This window comes from Harpia harpyja, chromosome 5 (genome assembly GCF_026419915.1).
Source record: "Harpia harpyja isolate bHarHar1 chromosome 5, bHarHar1 primary haplotype, whole genome shotgun sequence".
NCBI classification, from domain to species: Eukaryota; Metazoa; Chordata; class Aves; order Accipitriformes; family Accipitridae; genus Harpia; species Harpia harpyja.
The window spans coordinates 18,361,728-18,383,095 of NC_068944.1; the positions used below are offsets into that span (position 1 = coordinate 18,361,728).

Below are 21,368 nucleotides of genomic sequence, written 5' to 3' on the forward strand. Positions count from 1 at the left end.
AGAGACCAGGGGGAGAGGCTGGAACAAGGAAGATGTGTCCTTGGTTGAAGAGGATCAGGTCAGGGAATACTTAAGCAAACTAGACATGCCTAAGTCCATGGACCTTGATGGGATGCACCCACAAGTGTGGGGGGAGTTGGCAGATACCATTACGAGGCCACTCTTAATAATCTTTGAATACCCATGGCAACTGGGAGAAGTGCCCAAAGATCAGAGGAAAACAAACATCACCCCTATCTTCAAGAACAGCAAAGAGGAGGACCCAGGGAACTACAGTATGGTCAACCTCACCTTGACAAGGTGATGGAGCAACAGATCCTGGAAATGATTATGATTTCCAGGCACGTGAAAATCATCAGGAGTAGTCAGCGTGGATTCACTGAGGGAAGTAATTTTTGACCAACCAGATAAACTTCTATGATGAAATAAATAACCAGCTTGGTAGGTGAGGGGAGAGCAGTGGATATAGTCTACCTTGACTTCAAGGCTGTCTTGGATGGACAGTGAGGTGGATTGCAAACTGGCTGAGCAGCCGGTCCCAGAGAGTGGTGATCAGTGGCACAATGTCTAGTTAGAGGCCACTAATTAGCAGTGTATCCCAGGGGTCAATACTGGGTTCAATCTTGTTCAAGATCCTGGAGCATCTCCCGTAACAGATGCTGGGATTGGAGCTTCTTTTATATGAGGAAAGGCTGAGAGAGCTGGAACTGCTCAGTCTGGAGAAGAGAAGGCTCAGGTTGGTAATCCTATCAATGTATACAAATACCCAAAGGGAAGGTGTAAAGATGGAGCCAGAATCTTTCCAGTGGTTCCCAGTGACAGGACCAGAGGCAATGGGCACAACCTGAAACACAGGAGGTTCCCTCCAAACATCCGGAAACATTTTTTCAGTGTGAGGGTGACTGAGCACTGGCACAGGTTGCCCAGGGAGGTTGTGGAGTCTCTATCTTTGCAGATACTCAAAAGCCATCTGGACATGGGCCTGGGCAACTGGCTGTAGGCAAACATGCTTGCACTGGGGGTTGGACCAGATGACCTCCAGAGGGTCCCTTCCAACCTCAACCATTATGCGATTCTGTGATATGTTGAAATTTGCTTAAAAGAGGAAAGACACTCCACTGTATTTCCCCTCTTTTTATTATTCTGATTTCTTTCAAAAATAGTGTAAAGTACTTTCAAATGAAATTTGATACAAGAAATCTAACAAAACTATCTTTGACGCACACAAATTTCAGTGAAACACTTCAGCACTTCTAAAGTGTCAGCATTTTTCAGCTAGTTTCATGAGTACTAATTGTAACAGTCAGTCTTGTTTTCTTAATTTCAGCAGCAGAACTGACCGTGATTCTACTGCTTTGGTGGAGGTTATAGGTGTTCTTCTATACAATAAACTAACAAAAAAAATAAAATCAGGAGTCATGGAGGAAAGAGCATGACTTAATTACAGGGGGAAGGCAAAACAACTACAAACTCAAGTAATTTGAACGCTTAACTCTGTACCAGAAATAATCTTTCCTAGGTTTATTGTAACTTTTCAAAACACTCATGTACCATCAACACTTCATCATTTCATCTCTATGTAAACTATACTAGCCCGCAGCAGCAAACAGCTACTGTTAGCCCAAGATGGGAGAGAAAACACATGAAGTGCCCACACCCTCTCAGTAGTGCGTGGCTACAAGCATGTGGAAAGCGGAGCAAACACCATGTCAGAAATCCCTAAGCCAGCTCTAAGAGACTGACGGGCAGTTAAGATGGTAGTTACGCACAGTTCTGCTTATTAATATCATTAGATTACATTCCCAACCAAAATATTTCGCTCTAATTTGGGGATTGTTATCCACATGCACAGGGGGTATACACACATACACAGCCCTCCCTCCCAGAGTGAATTTCTAGTATCCTCAAATGTTATACAGGCTCCCCTTTTGGTTCACGATCCAGTACGTGACTGTGTTCCTAACGCCTGGAGGACTGCAATGAGGTCCCCATCACCACCAACATCTCATCCTTCTGCCAAGCTCATTTGGAATTTTATGAAACAAGTAAGAAACACATCCTAAGATCTGTCTAGTAAGTTTCAGGAGACATTAAAACCACCAAAAAGTCAGGAGAGTCTTTAATACAATACAAAATGTTCAGTAATCTAAGTTCAGCAGCTGTTCTTGATTACCACAGTCATATCTGGAAAAATGATGTAGAGATTTAAAACTTTAGAAATTCAGTTCGTTCAGAACAGTTTTGTACAGAACCAACTCGTTTAATCTTGAAAGCACCATGAAGTGACACTACATATCAGCAAGCACAAAAAACAAGAACATCATGGGACTTTACTGTGTAAACTACACCTTGAATACCACTAAGGTAGATTTACACTGCAGGCTTGAGCACTGCACATAAGTATTCAAACTGACTCAGGTATGATTTGCCACTTAGCTCTGCATGCAATGTAGACATACCCTATATGTCTAAATGTATCTCATTATGAATTAACTGAGCTCTGCAGTACAATATTTAGGCCCTCATTCTGCACCATCAAAGTCAACAGTCAATTTTCCATCAATTTCAGAAAGCGCAGGGTCAGGCTTGAAATCACAAACATACTTCTACTAACAAAACATTTGTTTCTAACATAAAGTTGTGTCAAGTTCAAACATGAGTTTTGAGAGCATGCAGATTGCTTACAAATGCTTAAAAAGACTGGTTCAGAATCTTTCTTATATATACACACACAAGTCCATCTGTCACAGACAGGCAATGTAACTCAGAATCATGAGCTTGCTCAAGTTTTTGGTAGTGTCCTGCACACTTCTGATAATTAAAAAATAAAAAATAAAAAAATAGTTGCCACAATGGATTTCTGACCATTCCAACTTGCATGTGGATATGATCTCTTCTCGCTGCATCCAGTACGTGAAGTTTCACAGTTGCTTCTCAAATGCAAATACCAAGTAAATACCTAAAAAAGAAAATGGGAGTATTTAAAGTTTCAGCTTCCTCTGCAACTCAATTAAGTTTTCAAAATGTAAACAGGTTGATACTCTGCCCAAACAACCTGTTAGCAGATTACTGAAATTATAAAAAATGCTCTGTTTTCCCAATGAGTAACTCTAGCATTCAATTCCAACATGGTTTTAGACATGTTTTCACAATAGAGCTAAGAATGCACAAAAGCAAAATATTTTAAATCCTGCTGATATGGTTAATGCAACACTAACTTCAGTTAACGTTATTACTGAAATGTGAATGGAATTCATAAATTACTATGCTATTCTACACATAATTAACATTCACTGGTACATAAAGTCATATGCAACTAAGTCTAAAGACTCCTTCACACATGCAGTAATGGACAATTAGGGGTAAAATTATCAACTTCATTTTTAATTAAAAAGTGCATAAACTCAAGGTACAACATTATTAACTTTGCTCTTTTAAATTATCACTGACAAAGAAGAAATATTTACAAACATTAGATGGCATTTTCTCAACTCCAGAACAGTGTGATTCTAGAAATGGATACTCATACAGTCCACACTGGCACCCCTGGGAAACTCTTGCTTGGCATATAATCAATGCCAGCTATGTCAGGTGTTCTTATGCTTCATACCAGACAGATAAATTAAACCAGTTTCTTGAGACCTAATGAGTCTAATTAAACATGTATGGATTTCCACTTGAACTCAACTTTTATTTTAATGGATGAGGTGCCATAGCTACATTGCAAATCTTTCAAGACAAGCCTATCTTACGTTCCTCAGCAATAAGGGAAAGTGAAGTTCCATGTAACAAACAAGCTGTGCTTATACCCTATCAGAAGCTCTGTACTCCAAATCTCTCTGAAAAAAGAGACTACTTAAAAAACAGTCATCACTGAACTTTTAAAGGTATAAAAAGCCCCTCTCAATTAGATTAATAGTTTACATAATACTTATACCTTGCTGGAATTAATGTCTACTTTATGATTCATACCTTTAAAAATTAGATAATAATTTAAGAAAGCAAACAGCTTAACTAAAGATTTTTTCATTTGTGAATTGAACAGCATTTTTCGTTTGTTTTTAAACCACTAACACAACCAGTATAATGGTCTCCAAAAATGTAAATGTTGATTGGCTGCAGTTACACAGAATTAAGTAACAATCTCTCCAGGAAACAATTTTTACCCTTAGAATTCTCAGCCCCTTGTATCTGAGTTCTATTAAACTCAACATTGGAAAAGAACGATGTCAAAAGTTTTCCATGGCACACATTCACAAAATTTCAAGACATATTTAACAATAATGTATCCTTTTTGGTGTCTGAGGCACTGACTTTTTTCTACTCCCTTTATAAAATATTCAAATACTTCTTCACCATTCATGCTTTAACTGCTTCTTCCTGAAACACATATCACTACAGGCAAAGAATTAAGCTTCAGCTCGTCTTCCCAAAACAGATTTGTATTATTTTTGGTGAATGTATGTCCCAACTGGAGTTTGTTTTCTAGTTGACTGATAACAGTGTAGTATCAAAGTGTACAAACAGAAGTATAGTATTTAATCCTCTAACCCTAGCAAAATAATCTTTTATCACTGGCATCCTCTTTTCATACATCCTAAGTAAGGCTTCCCCAAACTATTTCAGCCCCAAAGTTTGCATGCTAGAAGCTACTCAAATAAAGCAAAATTTCAACCTATTTTATGCATTTCCCTCCCAATTTCTTGAGATGTGTGCACTACACAATCTGTACATAGGCATTTGAATAACACAAATAAGAAAGCCTTGTTATATTTAAAATTTGGATTTTCTTCCATAAACAACAGGCTATTTTACACACTTTACATAGCAGTCATTCAGTCAATATTGAGTTTTCAAAACAACACTTACTCGTTGCTTCCCATTCAGATTTACTCAAGGTTCCCTAGAAGGGGACAAAAAAACCAAAACCACAGTTTCAACAAAAAATGAGGAAACAATAAAACACTGATTTAACTCAGGATCATCAATCTTTCACAGACCAACTTCTAACGACCCACACTGGCTGGCTATTTAGGGACTACAAGAGCATTACTGTAGACCACAGATACTTATAACTCCGATAACTAGGACAGCAGAGAATTGGAACACCCCGGATAGCAGAACACACCTAAATTACACAGGTATAGGAGAATGGGCCAGCAGTCTGTTGGGCTGGATGACTCTGCAACGCAGAGCATGCTGGGTCCATTACCACACATCCATCAGTGTGTCTTGACCCGGCTCAAACTGCCCTCCAGCCCAAGATGTCCAACACTTGTGCAGAAGTCAAGAAGAGGCCCTGTATCATGGTGCTGCCACCTTCCCCAGGAATACTGCCTGCATCCACCTAACACCTCCTTGCAGCCCACAAAAACCCTATTTGCAAGAGAATAACTCCCAACCCCGCTCACACATTGTGAAAAAACAGTCTGCTCTGCAGCTTCAGAAACCTACTCCTAGCTCAGCCTTTCAGATGAAAGCAGGGCAAGTGCACAAATAAAAAGCTGCTACCATTTACCCTACCAATTAAGAAGCATGAGGTAACAACCAGAAGCGGATTTTCTGCTCTACCCACTCCATCCCCTTCCAGTGAGTCCTCACCCAGGGCCATGATTTAGCCCACATGCCACCCACTGACCAATCCTGACCAAATGATTCATCTTTTAAAACACTAGTGAAAAAAGGCTTGTTCAAGCAGATTTCTTGCCAGGTGACACAGCACCTGGCAAAAGAGGTTTTTGGTCTGACTTGACCATTCTCATGTTCTTAAGCTTATTTCTTAAAAGAAGCATTTTTCTTTTTAAAATTTTCAGATTTCAAATGCAGAGAGCAGGTTTCTTTTCCCTCTTGATGTAGGATTTTTATATATACAGTAAAAGGCATACATCTTCAAGAATTCAGAACATAAACAGTAGATAAACCAATGGTTAAAAAAAGAAAAATGCAAGTGGAAAAACTTCAAGCGGACCAACCTCATGCTATAGCTATGACAATGAAATAGGATGCCATCTATCAGTAACTGCATATGAATTTATTAAAACTACAATCTTTACTCAAACTAGTCTCCAATTTTGGTTCTGTCTTGTCAAAGAGCCTCAACACATAAAAAAGACCTAAAGTTCAGACTGGAAGAGCCAGCATTGCTTATCAGGAACCATTCAGCATGAAATTAGGTTAAACCAAGCCTTTGCAAGGTTTCCATCCAGCCTGACTCCCCGAATGCACAGACAGAAGGAAACACTCAGCTATATGCTACCCTGAATAGCTAGCCTAGCTACAGATGGAGAGGCAATAGCCAAATGGCAGTAGTTTCTGGGGAAAAATGACAGCAGACATTGCCTCTTCTCCTGCTTGCTTCCCAGGAACAGCAGCTGTGCAGGCTCCTGTCCATCATGCACCCAACTCTGAGAACAATACAGAAGAATGAAAGGCTGGGAGAGGACCAGCTGCAGACAACTCCAACATTGTCATGTACTGCTAGGACAATGGAAGAAAGAAAAACCCTTTATAAAAACATGAGAAAGACAGCAAGCTCAGAAAGTTAGCATATGCATTAGAAGACAGGACTAGAAGCAGAAAAAACATATTTAATTGGACCACTGATCTAAAATCTCATATGACCTCCATTAAAGATGGTTCAGCATTCTTTTAATTCTGAAGTCATAAATCAAGCTGCCAAAACAGGAGAAATGCAGAAAAATATCTGACAGGATAGCAGACTAAGTTTTGTACAAGGTAAGATTACGATCATCACAAAGAAACTTTCTTTTCATTCCAGAATGTGAACAGAATATCATATTTAATAAAATTGAGGGCAGAAATATATGGATTTAGTTTTAGGTACGTAGGACTAGTTTAATTCTAGGAGCTCTGTTAAAAAAAAAAAAAAAGAAGGTACAGCACATTTAAAAAAATAGCATTTACAGAACTTCAATAAAATTGGCTGAGAAGGGAGCTGGATCTTCTTCACCCAAAAAGACAATAGAAAAACAGTGTTTAATATTTCAAATACATACAGCATTACGAAGGAAGTTTTCAACTCTCCTGTCAGAAGATTAAAAAAAGAAAACTAAAGCTTTAAATTGGTCGTGTGAAGATCCAGAAAAGTAAGAAAAATCCTCAAATTAAGAAGAGTTACATTAGAACAGCTGCCAAGGAAGATAGCAAAATATCCTTTCCCTTTTGCACGGTTACAAATTTCTTAATAGCTACCAAATGAAGTGAATTTGATTCTCTGAGTTTGGGGTATAGATTAGATGAACTCCTTAGACCTGCAGCTCTATGATTTTTCACATGCACAGAGACATTCATACCAATTTCATTGCAGTTGAAATGAAGGCGGCACCACATGTCCAAAAAATCAGGACCTCAATTTTCAACACCATTTGCTCTAGTGAAGTAAGAAGGAACTTACCAGTGGTAACTTTGCCTTGCCATCTTTGATGAACTCTTTTACATGCTCATAATCCTCAGGTTTATCAGAAACAAGCCTGGAATCACCAAATGTAGAATATGGCTGGAGAACATGGGAAAAATAAGAAAAAAATATTAATTGTGTAGTAAGATACTTTAATCACATCAGTCAAGGGTTTGTCACAACATAGCCCAGAACAGAGGTCAGTAATTATTCAAAGAATCTTAAATTTAGATCTCTCCTTTATAGCACCTAGAAGATCAGGTCCAATATTCCCTACTTCCCAGAAAATCTGACACCCAGGATTTATAAATTATCCTTCTCTCTCCAAAACAGGGGAAACAGAATAACTATAAAAATTATCCTCCATGTACAGCTCATTATGGAGTATTACCTAGATACACCCTCTTTTAAAACAGCAACTGAACAAACCAGCATCTCTTAAGTAGAAGTACTAAGTAACGAGCAACTGTAAAATTTCAAGCAGAATGCTTAAAATGCTTTATTAACACACAGGAGCTGTAACAGAAGTACAGAACTAATTCTTCAAAACTAATACATACTTATTAAGGATCCCAGTTACTGCATAATGGTTTGTACCATGCAGTCCTCAATTGTAAGTGGCCACTAATTTAAGACAACTCTCTTTTCTAACAACGAAGCCGGTATGTCAAAGGCTGTGTCACCATGCTACTGGCAGTATGAGCCCATACAAAGCACTGTCACTTTCAGAATCAACAAGGACAGTCAAGTCCACTTGCAGCCCATGTGACTCAGTTTAGTAAGTCACCAGATATTTGACGTGACAGTTTTATGCTGAAAAATTCTACTGTTTGAGGGAAGAAGGAAGCAGAGAACTGTGAGTAAAGCCAAAGCCTCAGAAATGGCATTGAAAAGCTTCTCTGAAGCTGCCAAAGTCATCCAGGTTAAGAACTTGAGGATAAAAAAAGCAAAAACATTAGGCAAAAACATAAGCTCAATTACAGTTAAATACCATTTTCTTTTACAAACACAGCCTGTTCCTTTATTCCTACAGAGATCACTTTCTCTCTTTTCAATTGATATTCCTTGCACAAAGATCCAGCTTTCAGTCTCTCTCTGCTGAGGAAGAAATGGGTTATGGTTACCGCTATGTGACGCCAGGCATGATTCTTGTGCTTCACTTACTACCTAATAAAAATGAAAACTTGCCTCAAAATTGAAATTTTATCGACAAAACTGAATGACTCTATTGGGTGCTCGTGCCCAGGTGACGGCAGCAGCAGGTGGCAGAGGTGGCCTCTGTGAGGAGAGGCCAGGGCTGTCCCATGCTGGACACAGCCGGTTCCACTAGCTCCAACACTTAACAGAGCCACCACACAGCACAGCTGAGCCCCTCAGCCACGAGTGGGGCGCCTCTGGGAAAGCATATTTAAGAAAGTGCAAAAAAACCTGCACAACAGCTGTGAAAGAGGAGCAAGGAAAAATGTGAAACTACTCTGCAGACACCAAGGCCAGAGAAGAACGAGGGCGAGGAAGTGCTCCAGGCACCAGAAAAGAGACTCCCCTGCAGCCCCTGGAGAAAACCATGGTGAGGCAGGTTGTCCCCCTGCAGGCCATGGAAGGCCACAGTGGAGCAGATATCCACCTGCAGCCTGTGGAAGACCCTATGCCACAGCAGGTAGACATGCCCTGAAGGAAGCTGCAGCCTGTGGAGACCCAACACAGAATCAGGCTCCTGGCAGGAGCTATGGCCCATGGAGAGGAGCCCAACCAGGAGCAGGTTTTCTGGCCAGAGCTGCAACCCTGTGAAGAACCAACCCATGCTGGAGCAGTCTGTGCCTGAAGAACTGTACCCCATGGACAGAATGCACACTGGAGCAGTTTGTGAAGGACTGTATCATCCCATTGGAGGGACCCATGCTGGAGCAGCGGAAAAGTGTGAGGAGGAAGGAAAGGCAGAGACAATGTGTTATGGACTGACCACAACCCCCATTCCCTGTCCCCTGGCGCTGTGGGGCAAGGAGAGGAGGTAGAAAGGTCAGGACTGAAGGAATGAAGTTGAGCCTGGGAAAAAGCAGTGGGTGGGGCGAAGGTGTTTTTAGGTTTGCCTTTGTTTCTCACCACCCTACTCTTTTTTTTTTTTGTAATAAATTAAAATAATCTTCTCCAAGTTTAGTCTGTTTTGGCCGTGATGGTAACTGCTAAGCAATCTCCCTGTCTTTATGTTGACCCATAAGTTTTTTTTTCTTATTTTCTCCCCCCATCCTGTTTGGAAGAAGGAACAAGAGAGCAGGTTGGTGGGTGTCTGGCAGCCAGTCAAGGTCAACCCACCACAGTCGCACTTTCAGCCACAGGAGTTTAGTTCTTCTCTTGGTAGCCTTTAATTAATTGCACCATGTTCACAACAGGAATTTCAGTTACTGCACAAATTATTAACAAGATGTAAAATGCTATTTAAATGAAACAAGTTAACTTCATATTTACCTCCAAGGCCTGCATTCTCCTTAGCAGCATTTTATGCTCCTCGTTCTTGACTTTTTCTTCATAGAATTCCCGAAATGTCATTTTGTAGACTAATTTCATACCATGCTTCTTTGCCATTCTGCCAAAGTAATACACTTAATTAGGGAAGCCACAAAATTATTGTAGTTTTATTTTCAAAGGAACAATTTTAAGCCACAGTGACATCTTACGGTATGCACTAGGATTACACTCTTTCTACAATTCATTTTTTTTAGTAAAGACAGATGAAAAAATGCACTACCACAACAAACAGTACTTTTTTTCATTAGGACAACGAAAATCTACACAGAAGAAAGTTACAAACATTTTAATAGAAAAACATCTCTTCTCCCAACACACAGAAGTAAGTTCCATTTGAACTAGCAGATAGACTATGCTGTTTTCCCTGCAGTATCAATACCCTGTCACATCGGATATTATGGATATATTCAGAGAACCTCTTTCTACTAGATTTAGTGCCTTACATCTCAATTATATGTAGACACTGTGGTCATCCAATACTGAAGTTACAGGTGTCAGTGATAGATACTGGTATTTTTCATAGAGAACTACAAATGAAGTGTGCGAAATTACACAGATTTGAAGGGAAAGCTTAATATTGTTTAACAACCATACTGAGCTTGAATGGCAGGAAAAACCCCAACATGGAAACATTCATCTGTACCTCAGGAGACAGACTGGGAAAGGCAAATCTGAAATCATGCAGAGGTAACAGCAAAATGTATGCTCACAGATGAAGATTTAGAGGAAGAAAAAGTAAGTCATAGGAAAAATCCTACAAACGTCCAAAGGAAGTTGAAGACAAGTAAGATGCACCATGATGAAGAAGATATACAAGAAGGCTTGCTGAAGGACTAAAAAAAGGTAGAATGAAACCCCCCAAAAAGTTAAGATTAAAGAAGAAAAAGTTGACAGCACTAAAGGTTTGCTGACAGATCCAACATATCAGATACAGACATTCTTGTGTGAGACTCAGTTTAAGTCTTCACAGCTTCTGACCAGAGCACCTTCAACTGAGTATAATGAACAGATTACAGTTGTGGATGGAAATGCAAGAAACCTTTGCATTTGGAGCAACAACAAAAAATGAAGAACTAAAAAACATAATAAGAAACTCAAAATGTAATTTTCTGCAAGTATTATGCAATGATACACAAACTAAACAAATGCTTATTGTGTTCCACAGCTTTCATTGTGTAATTAATTCAAAATTTAACTTACTCTTCCAGTAATGGAAAGTAAACCAAGAACTCAGGGACATCAACCACTTCTTCCAAGTGGAAATCATACTTGCAGCCAAACAAGGGATATTCTCCCTTCTTTCCAAATTTTACACTGTACACCTCATTCCCAAATGAATTTGTTTCTGAAGCTTCAAGTCGCTTTCTATAAAATGAGATATAAACAAATGTTAGTGGACCAGTTTTTAGTTTAACAGGCAGAGAAAACTACGCATAAGAGGCCTGAAAGTGTTTATCCCAGCACTACACCGTTCAGTGACCTCTGTAGTTTCCCACCTCCCATTGCCTAATAAGGCAATGAAACAATGAAATGAAGACAAGCAGCATACTAGGTTTTAACAGTTTATCATTCCTATACAACATACCAAGGACTAAATGGACCTAGAAAATTAACCTTTAGCCCAGACACACTCTACATGGACAAGTCAGGCTTCTTGGAACAACCACAGCAAAACCCTGACAGTTATTCCCCAGCCTGTGGCTATTTTACCACTATTGAAGTTGCTACAGAGGGTTTATGTATAAAGAACTATACTCTATACCAGAAGAGCCATGTGTGCAAAAGACAAGGATTAGTATAGATTTACCTGTCTGAGTCAAGTTCATGAGTGAGATTTTCATGACTAGAATTCAAAACTGTTACAAAAAAACTTGCTGTTGTTTGCACAAACATATCAGAGCGCTGTAAGAACAACTATCATGTAACAATGCTTCAAAGACTTTTGAAAGCTTAATAGAATATAAGAGTACTTACACAAGTTCAAAGCTATTTGGAGTTGTGCCAATGAAATACCCTCCAGGAGAGAGGTTCCCACAAGCATTTTTAAGCATCATGTCAGCTTGCTCATACGTCTCAAATGAGTAATGGTAAACAAATTGACAGCTGCAAATGTCAAAGCGCATATCTGGATCACTGTATTTGGAAGACAAGAGATCCTGAAAAAGATTAAAAAGAAAAAACAATTGTAACAAAAGCTACAGAAACAAGCATGATTCACTAACAAATACACTACTCCCATAATTCTTTGAAGTTTCTCCTTTCAGACCCCACTCCTTCACAAGTTCAACAAGAACAAGATGAAAAAGGTAAGAGTAAGAAGTCCTCTGCTACACAGAAAATGACACACAACATTTGGGAACAACACCACACACACACACACTTCAAAGTTACCGTGTCCTCAAATGCTTTTTGTGTTGTCAAGTAACACCACTACACCTGAAAGGCCAAAACCCAAGGTTAGTTACCTAATAGTTTCCAGAGATATTTTACTGCTGAGGGTTTATAACTGGCCACCATTTAGCTGGAAACAATTATTATAATAAAATGAATTTTCAGTTTACAAAGTCTCTGTTATGAGAACTGGCCGTTAAACACATAATTGAGAAAAGGGGTTGTTTTAAATATGGCAATTTGCACTGCCCCAAGTTGTATTTGCTATATTATCACACATGGACATACGTGTGTACCAACATACTCATCCACACCCCAGACCAAGTAACCAGTAACTCTGAAGAACTTGAAGCCCTTGAAATTTGTCACGTTAAAGCTTGCCATAGTTTGACTCTGTACTCAGCAGTTCTCTGACTCTTCTTGATCAGGGTTCTTTTATACAATGCTAGTAGCCACCATAACTAACACAGGAGCACAAAAGTTCTACCTAAGGCCCATGATATGCATTCTGTACTTAAAATATTTCATACTTAACAGTTCTACCCAAGTTTCTCTTCTATCCCAGACTTCCCCATCACCCACCCACTCCCAGACTCTACCAGTTCATGCCATATACTGTCAATGTTCTGTATGTGGCAAGACAAAAATGGACACTTCACATACCCATAGCAATTTTATCTGTTCATTTACTCCCTCTCCACATTGTGAGAGAGAGATAGATACAGGAAACTGAGAAACAGAGGTAGATGGAATTAGACAAGCTGTGAGAATGAGATTTTGTATATATAGAACATAGATGATAGAGATAGAAAATCAGGGAGATGAACTTCTGTGTGCATGAACAGACAGAACAGAGCGTGCAACAGAAAATATACATGCATATAAGACTGAGTTGTAACACCAACATGAAAATATCCCTTTCTTTCCTGGCCAAGGCTCTCTCCTCTCTCCCCTGACTGTAATTTTGAGCAGAGAGAGATGACCTGGAACCTGCAACAGACTGTATTCCTCAGAAGAAGGAGAGGCAACCAAGAAATCAAGCAAACAACCCTTCCTGCAAGGCTGGGAAGAACAGGTTCAGCCTTTCCACAGATATGCTGGAACCAGGTAAGCTCTGTCCCTCAGCCTGCACCAGCAGGGCACACACAGCCTACATTTCTAGGAAGCAAAAGCACTGCTGGTTACAAGACTGTCTCCTAAGCCGCAGCAATGTATTCACTATCACCTCCAGACAGTCTTAAGAAATCTGCTCTATCACACAAGTTTTGAAGATATGTATTATAGTAATTAAAATGCTGCTAGAAAAAAAGTAATGGGATAAGCTGAATGTACAAGTCAAATCAGAAAACATCCCTTACTCATTCCAGCATAAAAACACATTCACCAAGACAGTTTCCAACATCCCATGCTGGCTCCTAGAACTCCAGAGGTAAGTAATCACTCCCTTCCCCTTGTGAAGTGAAAGAAACTGAAAGCACCAGATTTTTTATCTGAAGAAGACATTCAGGCTTCAAGAATGTTACACTGTAAACCAGTAACAAAACGCATTTAACTACATCTTACACAACTTTTCAGTAACCAATATGGCTGATTCTCCCAATAGTACAACAATCTGATCTTAAAAATATACATGCCCAAAATATTACAGCACTACCATCACTCCTACACTTGCTTAACAAAAGAATGTTAAATCCCCCAAATATTACAAAGCATATGAACTGTACCTTGGTACTATCTGCTTGTATAAATTCTGCATCAAAAATACGTTCATTATAACGACATCGGGCTTTCATGTCTTCATATCGCTGCTTGCACTGTTGCACAGAAATGTCAGCAATATCTATATACAGAGGGAAAAATTTTTTAAAAAGTGCGTAAACTGCTACCCAGACAAGAAAATTGGAATCATTACCGGAACACAGGAGATCCGTTATGGCAGGGATAAAAGGTGATCTTCAGTTACATTTTGAGGGGAACAAACACTTTTATTTCCAATTTGTAGAAAAGGAATTTAATTTGCAGGAAGTGTTCAGGATTATAACTCTTCATCATTTTCAGTCTTTACTTCAAGACAAAAGTTGTAATCTGAAGATTTTAGAAAGCTCCCATCCTCAAAAGTGCAAAGCAAGCCTCCAAAATTTCAAGTGATGGATACTAGGTGATTGATACTAAGTGCTGTCAGCGTTAAGTGTCTAGTATGCATTAGCTACAACAGTTCAGCTCCCAGGGTTTCTCAAACAGTACTGAGAGCTCTTCATCTTATTACAAAGATACAAGATGTTGAAATGCAATTATTTCTGATATATACTGATATACTCTATCATGGAATTTTTTTTTTCATTTTCTTTTTAAGACTGTTCCTCTCTCAGGCATCAAGTTTCACTGAATAACAACAGTTTGCACAAATTTTAAAACTAACAATATGCAATAAATTTACATAAGGACTTTGTAAGCAAATTAGTTAACTGTATTTGAAGACTGCCAACTGAAAAAGCAAAAAAGAACTGTAAAATGTAGAATACCCAGCATAACTGCCACTAAAGGAATTTTATGAAATTTTAGTATCTAATTAAATTTGAAGTTGAGTAATACTTCCTCTGATTATCCTTGGGATGCTTTTTGGGAAAACGGAAAATGGTATCTCCCTCCCAACATCTAAGCAAACTATTTAAATGATTTTTTAATCAGCTTTCGGCTCTTCCCCTTTCTGAGTCCGAAAATCTTTAGTTGATTGTAACACCCAAGACCATTTTTTGTCACAACACTGTAGGGTTTATTTGTTTTTTAAATGCAACTCTTCTGTGTGTGTTTTCAGAACAGTTAAAAACACCACAGGAGATTAGATGTGGGAGAAAACATACTAAAAAAAAAAGTCAGTCTTTTTCCCAGTGCTATATTTTGCCTAAGACAATCTGTGGCAATTGTATGCTTCTTTAGTGATACCAGGTTTTATTTATGAGTTGAACTGAAAGCTAATTACACAGAAAATCAATGGTTCTTATATTTATGCTGGCAATCAAGTTGATGTCTTCAGGTTAAAAGACAAAATAAGACTTTTTGACAGAAGGTGTATCATTGCATTCTTGCGCTTATAAAAAAAGGAAATAATGAAAGACTGGAGATGTGCTTGGTTTTCCCATAAAACACTGATGTACTTTCCCTGGAAAGTTATTGTGTCTTCTTACCAGTACAGACAAGTTTTTTAATCCTGCCTTTTTTCCATTTCAGTAAGTCTCCACCTTTGCCACATCCTAGATCCAAAACAGTTATATCATTCTTTTTCCGTCGTACTCGGTCTATGAATTCACCTAGAAAAGTAAAAAGAGAGAACGCATACACAGGTCTCTTAATTCACTTGTTTTGTACAGAGAGGCCTAAAGGACCAAAAGGGTTTGAGAATGTTAAAACACCTCAGAACTTACTTTGCCTATAAGTCTTCTTAACATTACAGACTTAAATCTCTTTTTCTAGAAACCACTAACGACAAAAGGAACCACAAACTTTTAAAACTATGGAGAAGATAATACATATTCTATGTGCTTAACGTGCTTTGCATGTAATGTGACTGAAGCTCTGAACTGCTTCCCCAGCAGACAAAGGCAAAACTGCGCATCGGTGCGTGAGTAGGGAAACAGAGTTCCCTTTCATTACCATTATAATGAAGACAGATGTTACTTGGAAGTATGGGAAAGCCTTTTGCAGAAGAGTACAAGCCAATTAAATGCATTACCCACAAAGTTTCCTTGCGTAACGTTTTCTACTTACTTTCCTAGGCCTTGCAATAACATTAGCTACTTGTTTGCTGTCTTTTTACCCTACATAAACCATCTGACTTCCTCTTCTATCTCCATTCTGTCTAGATTATCTCTGCTCTGACTGATGTTGGCATATAATGCAAAACATATCAGCATGTTAGCAACTTCTCTTCACAGTAAGAGACACGAAATATGTTTTGATATAACTGCTGCGAAGCCACACTACTTAAATTCATCATGACTTAAAGGCTTCAACACAGGCTTCAGGAATGGCTTTATATAAACCTAAATATTGCTTCTAACTGCTCTGATACAACACAACAAAAAGCAGCATGCTAAGACAAATGGTGCCAACATCTCCTGGCATAGACCCCTCTTCATGAATCTGTGGTGCTGCGCCGATAATTCTTTTCTTTGTTTGCAGATATCTGATGGTTTTGTTTCCTCACTTTGAAATTAATTTGTGGGACGGCAGACTTTGATTTTTATGAAAAGCTGCTGATTCTTAAAGAACTACCTCCTCTAGTTTTTCATCTTTTAAACAGTTGACTGTGGGTCATACAGAAAATATTTATGTGTTCCAAGTTTCCTGCAGAATTGCTTAATCGAGACCTGAGGACAAACTGCTTTGGGAAAATGGTTAAGAAATTATTTCAGATGTTATTTAAATAACAAGAACAGCTCAATCTAACAAGAACAGGTAAGATTCTTTATGATTTAAAGCTGTACCTTTCCCTTTAAAAATGTCACAAAGAAGAACAGTTTCCAGTATGAACTTTTTCCAGTTTTCAGGTCAGTTGATCTTTAAAACTTTAGGATATATTTGGCACTCCAACAATATAAAACACTATCACAGAAATTCAAAATAAAAATAGGGTTTTTATTGCACTTGAAAATCTTACTACATATTAAGAGACAAAGTGTCATAATCAACATCAGAAAGCAGGAAAAAAGTTACATTTTGATACAAAAATTAGTTACATTTTATTAAAGTCTAAGCGATCAGTTAAGGAAGCTTACCAATGAGGACGCTCTTTGTCCAATTATTAAAGTTTCGGAGGTAGAATATGCGAGACTGGCTACGTTTTTCCAATCCAACTTCTTGAAGTTCATTATAATGTGCAGCTACAGCTTGCCCATGGCCTATCTCACGCTGTAGAAACAAAGGAAGGAATAGATTCAAGCAGTGAATTCTTTTTATTACTTTTTAATTTAATCAAAAGACATGAGTTCACTTTAAGGATTTAAGAAAGTAAACAAGTAATACTATGAAGAGCATCATCATTACATATATGAAAACATTTCCCATATCTGTCCTGGTACTGATGTCAGCACTTCAATTATCACAGAGACAACTCCCTTAAAAATTTAATCCCCTTTTCAGTTGGTCCAAGTAATTTCTGATGGATGATGCCCAGCATCTTTCCTCCATAGAAATACTTAACTTTCAGTTCTCTAATACTCTCACCACTCTCAAAGAATCAGTTTCATTCCCCTTAAGGCTGGGATTGAAGAAGAGGATGTTCCTTCTCGAGGAACTTTAAGCTTCTTCAAAAATCCTGTTTCAGAAATTCAGTGTTTACACCTAACGTAAGTGTATAAACTGCCAATTTAATCAAAATGCCAACTAGCTGATGTCGCATAAAGCCCTAAGTGGATGATCCCACTGCCACAGCTTTAAATAGACCATGGTAAGGGAATGAGAGTAATGAACTGACAACGTATCCCATTTAATGCTTAACAGTTTGCTGTAGAAATATCTCCAGTTTAGCCTTAACTGTAAATACTCCAAGAAGTTTCTGTCCCATGTGACACAGAGAAGCAGTCTACATCCAGATATTGTGCTCCTAACATTTCTTCATCTTGAAAATAATCTTCAATTATATACATGAAATTAAAATAAATTATAAATAAAATACAAAGCAGCAGAACATGGAGAACCAACACAAATTCTGTGAGGCACAAAAGCATTTGAAGTAACAGTACAAACTAATGACAATGAAGGATTCTCAGTTAAAACCCACAAACATGCTACAAAGCCCCAGCCAGTATGAATTCACACAGCAATTAGAAGCATTCCCAACAGTTGACTACAAAATTCAACATCCCAATATCTTATTATTCAAATAGCAGTTCCTCAAGGGAAAAGAAGGTTTGACTGACTTTAATGTACTACATGAATTCTTCAGTGTTTCATATAATTTTGGTAACCTTCAGAATGAACACAGACATACTTGTCTGGAATCTGTATCTCCCCATCATCTGTTTATTACCACACTCAGCTAACTGATACTAACAAATATTTTGACCATTTCTAGTCTTTTTTAGGGTAAGCACAGATGGCTCCCTGAATGGCCACTGATGGTGACGTAAGCTAGAACGGCTGACTCTGACAAGTGTCGGGGACATATTCATACAATCCATTAATGCATCTCAGCTGCTGCAAGCACAGTTGCAAACAGCCATTAGCAGTAACATCTAGATGCTGGCAGCCATGTTCAATGCAGTCAGCTCTCTACACCCTTAAGCTACACAAAAACAATGTGTTTCTTGTCCATCTAAACCTTATCCCAGAACTACCTTATTAAAAAGATGAAAAGGTTAATAATGTTTCTACCACAACAAAGGGCACCCTTTATTTTACCAGATTGCTTACCCATAAATTAACATCCTGGAAAATTTCTGAACAGAGAAACCAAACATTAGGTCAAAGACATTTTCAAATTATACTTAAATATCCCAAAAGGTCAAAGTTAGACTAGATATTACAGCATCAGTTTTTTACAAGCTCATACATATTAAAGGACACTGTCATATAAAACATTACCCTTTTCACCCTCCCAGTTAAAAGGACAAATATTTTCTGCTACTCTTGCAGTCTTAAAAAAAAAAAAAAAAAGCATCTGTAAACCTTTCAGTACTTCACTTTGCTAACAAATCATACTGAAATTATATCACAGAGGATGCAGTTTGTAGAGTTTTCTAAATTATACATTACACTATTGAGGAAATTAAAGGACAAAATTATCTTACGGAAGAACCTCCCAGCCACAGATAACTATACTAACACAGGAGACAACGTACAAAACATGAATTCAGGATACGGGACCTGGACTAACGCCAGTAAACCCTACACTACACTGCCAGATTGCTACCACACAGACAATGGAACGATAGCCTTAGAATTAGACTAAGCATGTGCTGAGATCAGTTTTCTTAACATTCTACTTACCAGCCCTCTTTCTCTCCCGTTAAGCCCAACATAACTTCTGCACCAGTTATTTTGCTAGGAAGCTACCCACAAACTTTGACATTTGGTGTTTCATGCTGGTTCACACATGTTTAGCATAAATATTTTCAATCTTTTCTTGAGCTAAGGCTTTAAAACAAGGATTTGAATATAGCTCAAAATAAATGATACTCACTACTTTCTTAGGAAGTTCATCTTCAGGCTCTAAATTCTTCCTTTTTGCTCTGCCGTCCTGATTACCACTATCAACTTCTTTTTCACTTTCAGTGGAGTGCACTGTGCCTGAAGTTGAACTATCACCTTGCCAACCAATACCTGACTCTGCCTCTAAAGTACAAGGTGTTTTCTCCACTTCTTCATCCAAACTCTTCTCTACTTCCTCTTCTTCTGTCTTGGTTAAATCAGCCATTTTTGACAGGTTAGTCTCCTTGTCCATTGATCAGAATGGAAATCTATATAGGGGGGGGGGGGAAAAACCAAACCAAAACCCACCAACTACTTTCAGTGTTGAATTTCACTTACTCATGGTTACAGTCATGACTTTCAATCATAATACTAGCATTATAAAAAAAATAACATGCTTTTGCTGTAGCCAACATATAGACTCCAAATTTGACTAGTTATTTAATAAAGATAGCACAATACGTGGAATTTAAAAGTACACTCATTATACTAAAATCAAATGAAGATAAATCTTTACTCTTCATGTTTGAGTCTATTAGCTATCTTTATTGATTCAACTGCAATGTGTTATTGGTTTTGAGCCTGTCATCTCCCTTTTCCCCTCCCCATAAAAAGTAACCTAGAAATCACTTTATGTTGAGAAACACAAGCTGACAGCCCCTCAAATCAGTAAATTCATTATTTAATCTGATGTGTTTTCAGGTGGATGTCCTCAAACAAAAAACCAAGGTGGTTTTTAAGAGCAAATTTTCATATTGGTTGTGGATTTTCAAGTTTGCCAAGAGTATCCACTATGCCTCAAGCTTCACTAATGCTAGGAATCTTCAGCTGTAACTGCATTTCCGTATCTCCACTTCACAAATACCTCCGCAGTCTGTAGGACTGCACGCCGCTACCAGAAAGCTCGTCTAGTCTCCAGCACTCCCCAGCCTTCTTTCCATCATCAGCGGGAAGAAGGGCACCTCCTTTTTAATTTGACATGGCAGAGGATAACTTGGCAGCTCCTTTTCTAAAACAACGGCCTATTTCAGTCTAACAAAAGCCAGGCATGCTCCACCGTACACAGGCTGAGGTCTGTTAACGAGGCCCAAAAGACGTTCTTTAGGCAGACCACTGTACGGAGGCCCCAGGACAGCTTTCCTCAAAACAGGCGGCCTCGAAGCCCGACTGACGGAAAGAATTCTGCAGCATCGAGCGCGCCCTGCCTTATCCTCGCCCGGCTTGAGAAACGATCAGAATTTCGTCACCGGTAACGGCAACCAAGTGCCCGGGGGGCAGCCCCTTCACTGGAGAAGGCCGGAGAGGGCAAAACGCCCGGGGAGCGGGGGAGGGGGCGGCGCTGGCGGCCCGCGAAGCCAGACGCCCCGCTGACAGCCAAGGCCCTGAAGACTTTTAGCTGCGTCACGGGGGCCCGCGCAACGGGGACGGGCGCTCCGGCGGGGCGCTCCCCGGGGAGGGGCCGCCGGCCGGGGCGGCTCCCGAAGGCGCGGCCTACCACAGCAACGGACAAAGCGCGCGACGCCACCCAGCAGTCCCGACGCGGCCGCAGCCGATTGGCGACAGCCGGTGGCGCGTGGCGTGTGGCGCGGCGCAGCCTCCCGCGCGCCCCGCCCCGCGCTGCCCGCGAGGGGCCGGGAGCCCGGGACCCGCGTCCCCGCCACCGGGCCGCCCGCCAGGGCGCGCGGCACTCACCCAGGCCGCCGCTCCGCCATCCTGTTTGCGGAAGTGACGTCCCCGCAGCGCGGCGGCAGGAGCGGCGGCGTCGGTGGTGGTGGTGACGTCACGTCCGGGAGGGAAGGGGGGGGGGTGAGGGGGTGCGTGGAACGACGCGACGTTGCGCAGGCGTAAA

The 21,368-nt window shown here is 39.6% G+C and overlaps 1 protein-coding gene across 3 annotated transcripts; it reads right to left on the bottom strand.

Annotated features, from left to right (window-relative positions):
• Positions 1-1,119: 1,119 nt before the first annotated feature.
• On the bottom strand, positions 1,120-21,325 carry RNMT (RNA guanine-7 methyltransferase). Of its 3 annotated transcripts, XR_008235225.1 has the most exons (12): positions 21,212-21,325; positions 19,512-19,788; positions 17,107-17,239; positions 15,517-15,639; positions 14,056-14,171; positions 11,915-12,096; positions 11,141-11,305; positions 9,881-9,998; positions 7,415-7,516; positions 4,870-4,903; positions 3,468-4,395; positions 1,120-2,959 (listed from the first exon to the last, which is right to left on the bottom strand). XR_008235225.1 is itself a non-coding variant. In XM_052787360.1 (11 exons), exons 2-11 carry the CDS (start codon positions 19,770-19,772, stop codon positions 2,922-2,924), a joined length of 1,272 nt encoding a protein of 423 aa, XP_052643320.1. In that variant the 5' UTR covers positions 19,773-19,788; positions 21,212-21,325; the 3' UTR covers positions 1,120-2,921. The 3 variants fall into 3 exon arrangements, 2 of the variants coding, with proteins under 2 accessions (XP_052643320.1, XP_052643321.1); XM_052787360.1 differs by lacking the exon at positions 3,468-4,395; XM_052787361.1 differs by lacking the exon at positions 3,468-4,395 and having other exon boundaries at positions 21,208-21,231.
• Positions 21,326-21,368: the final 43 nt, after the last annotated feature.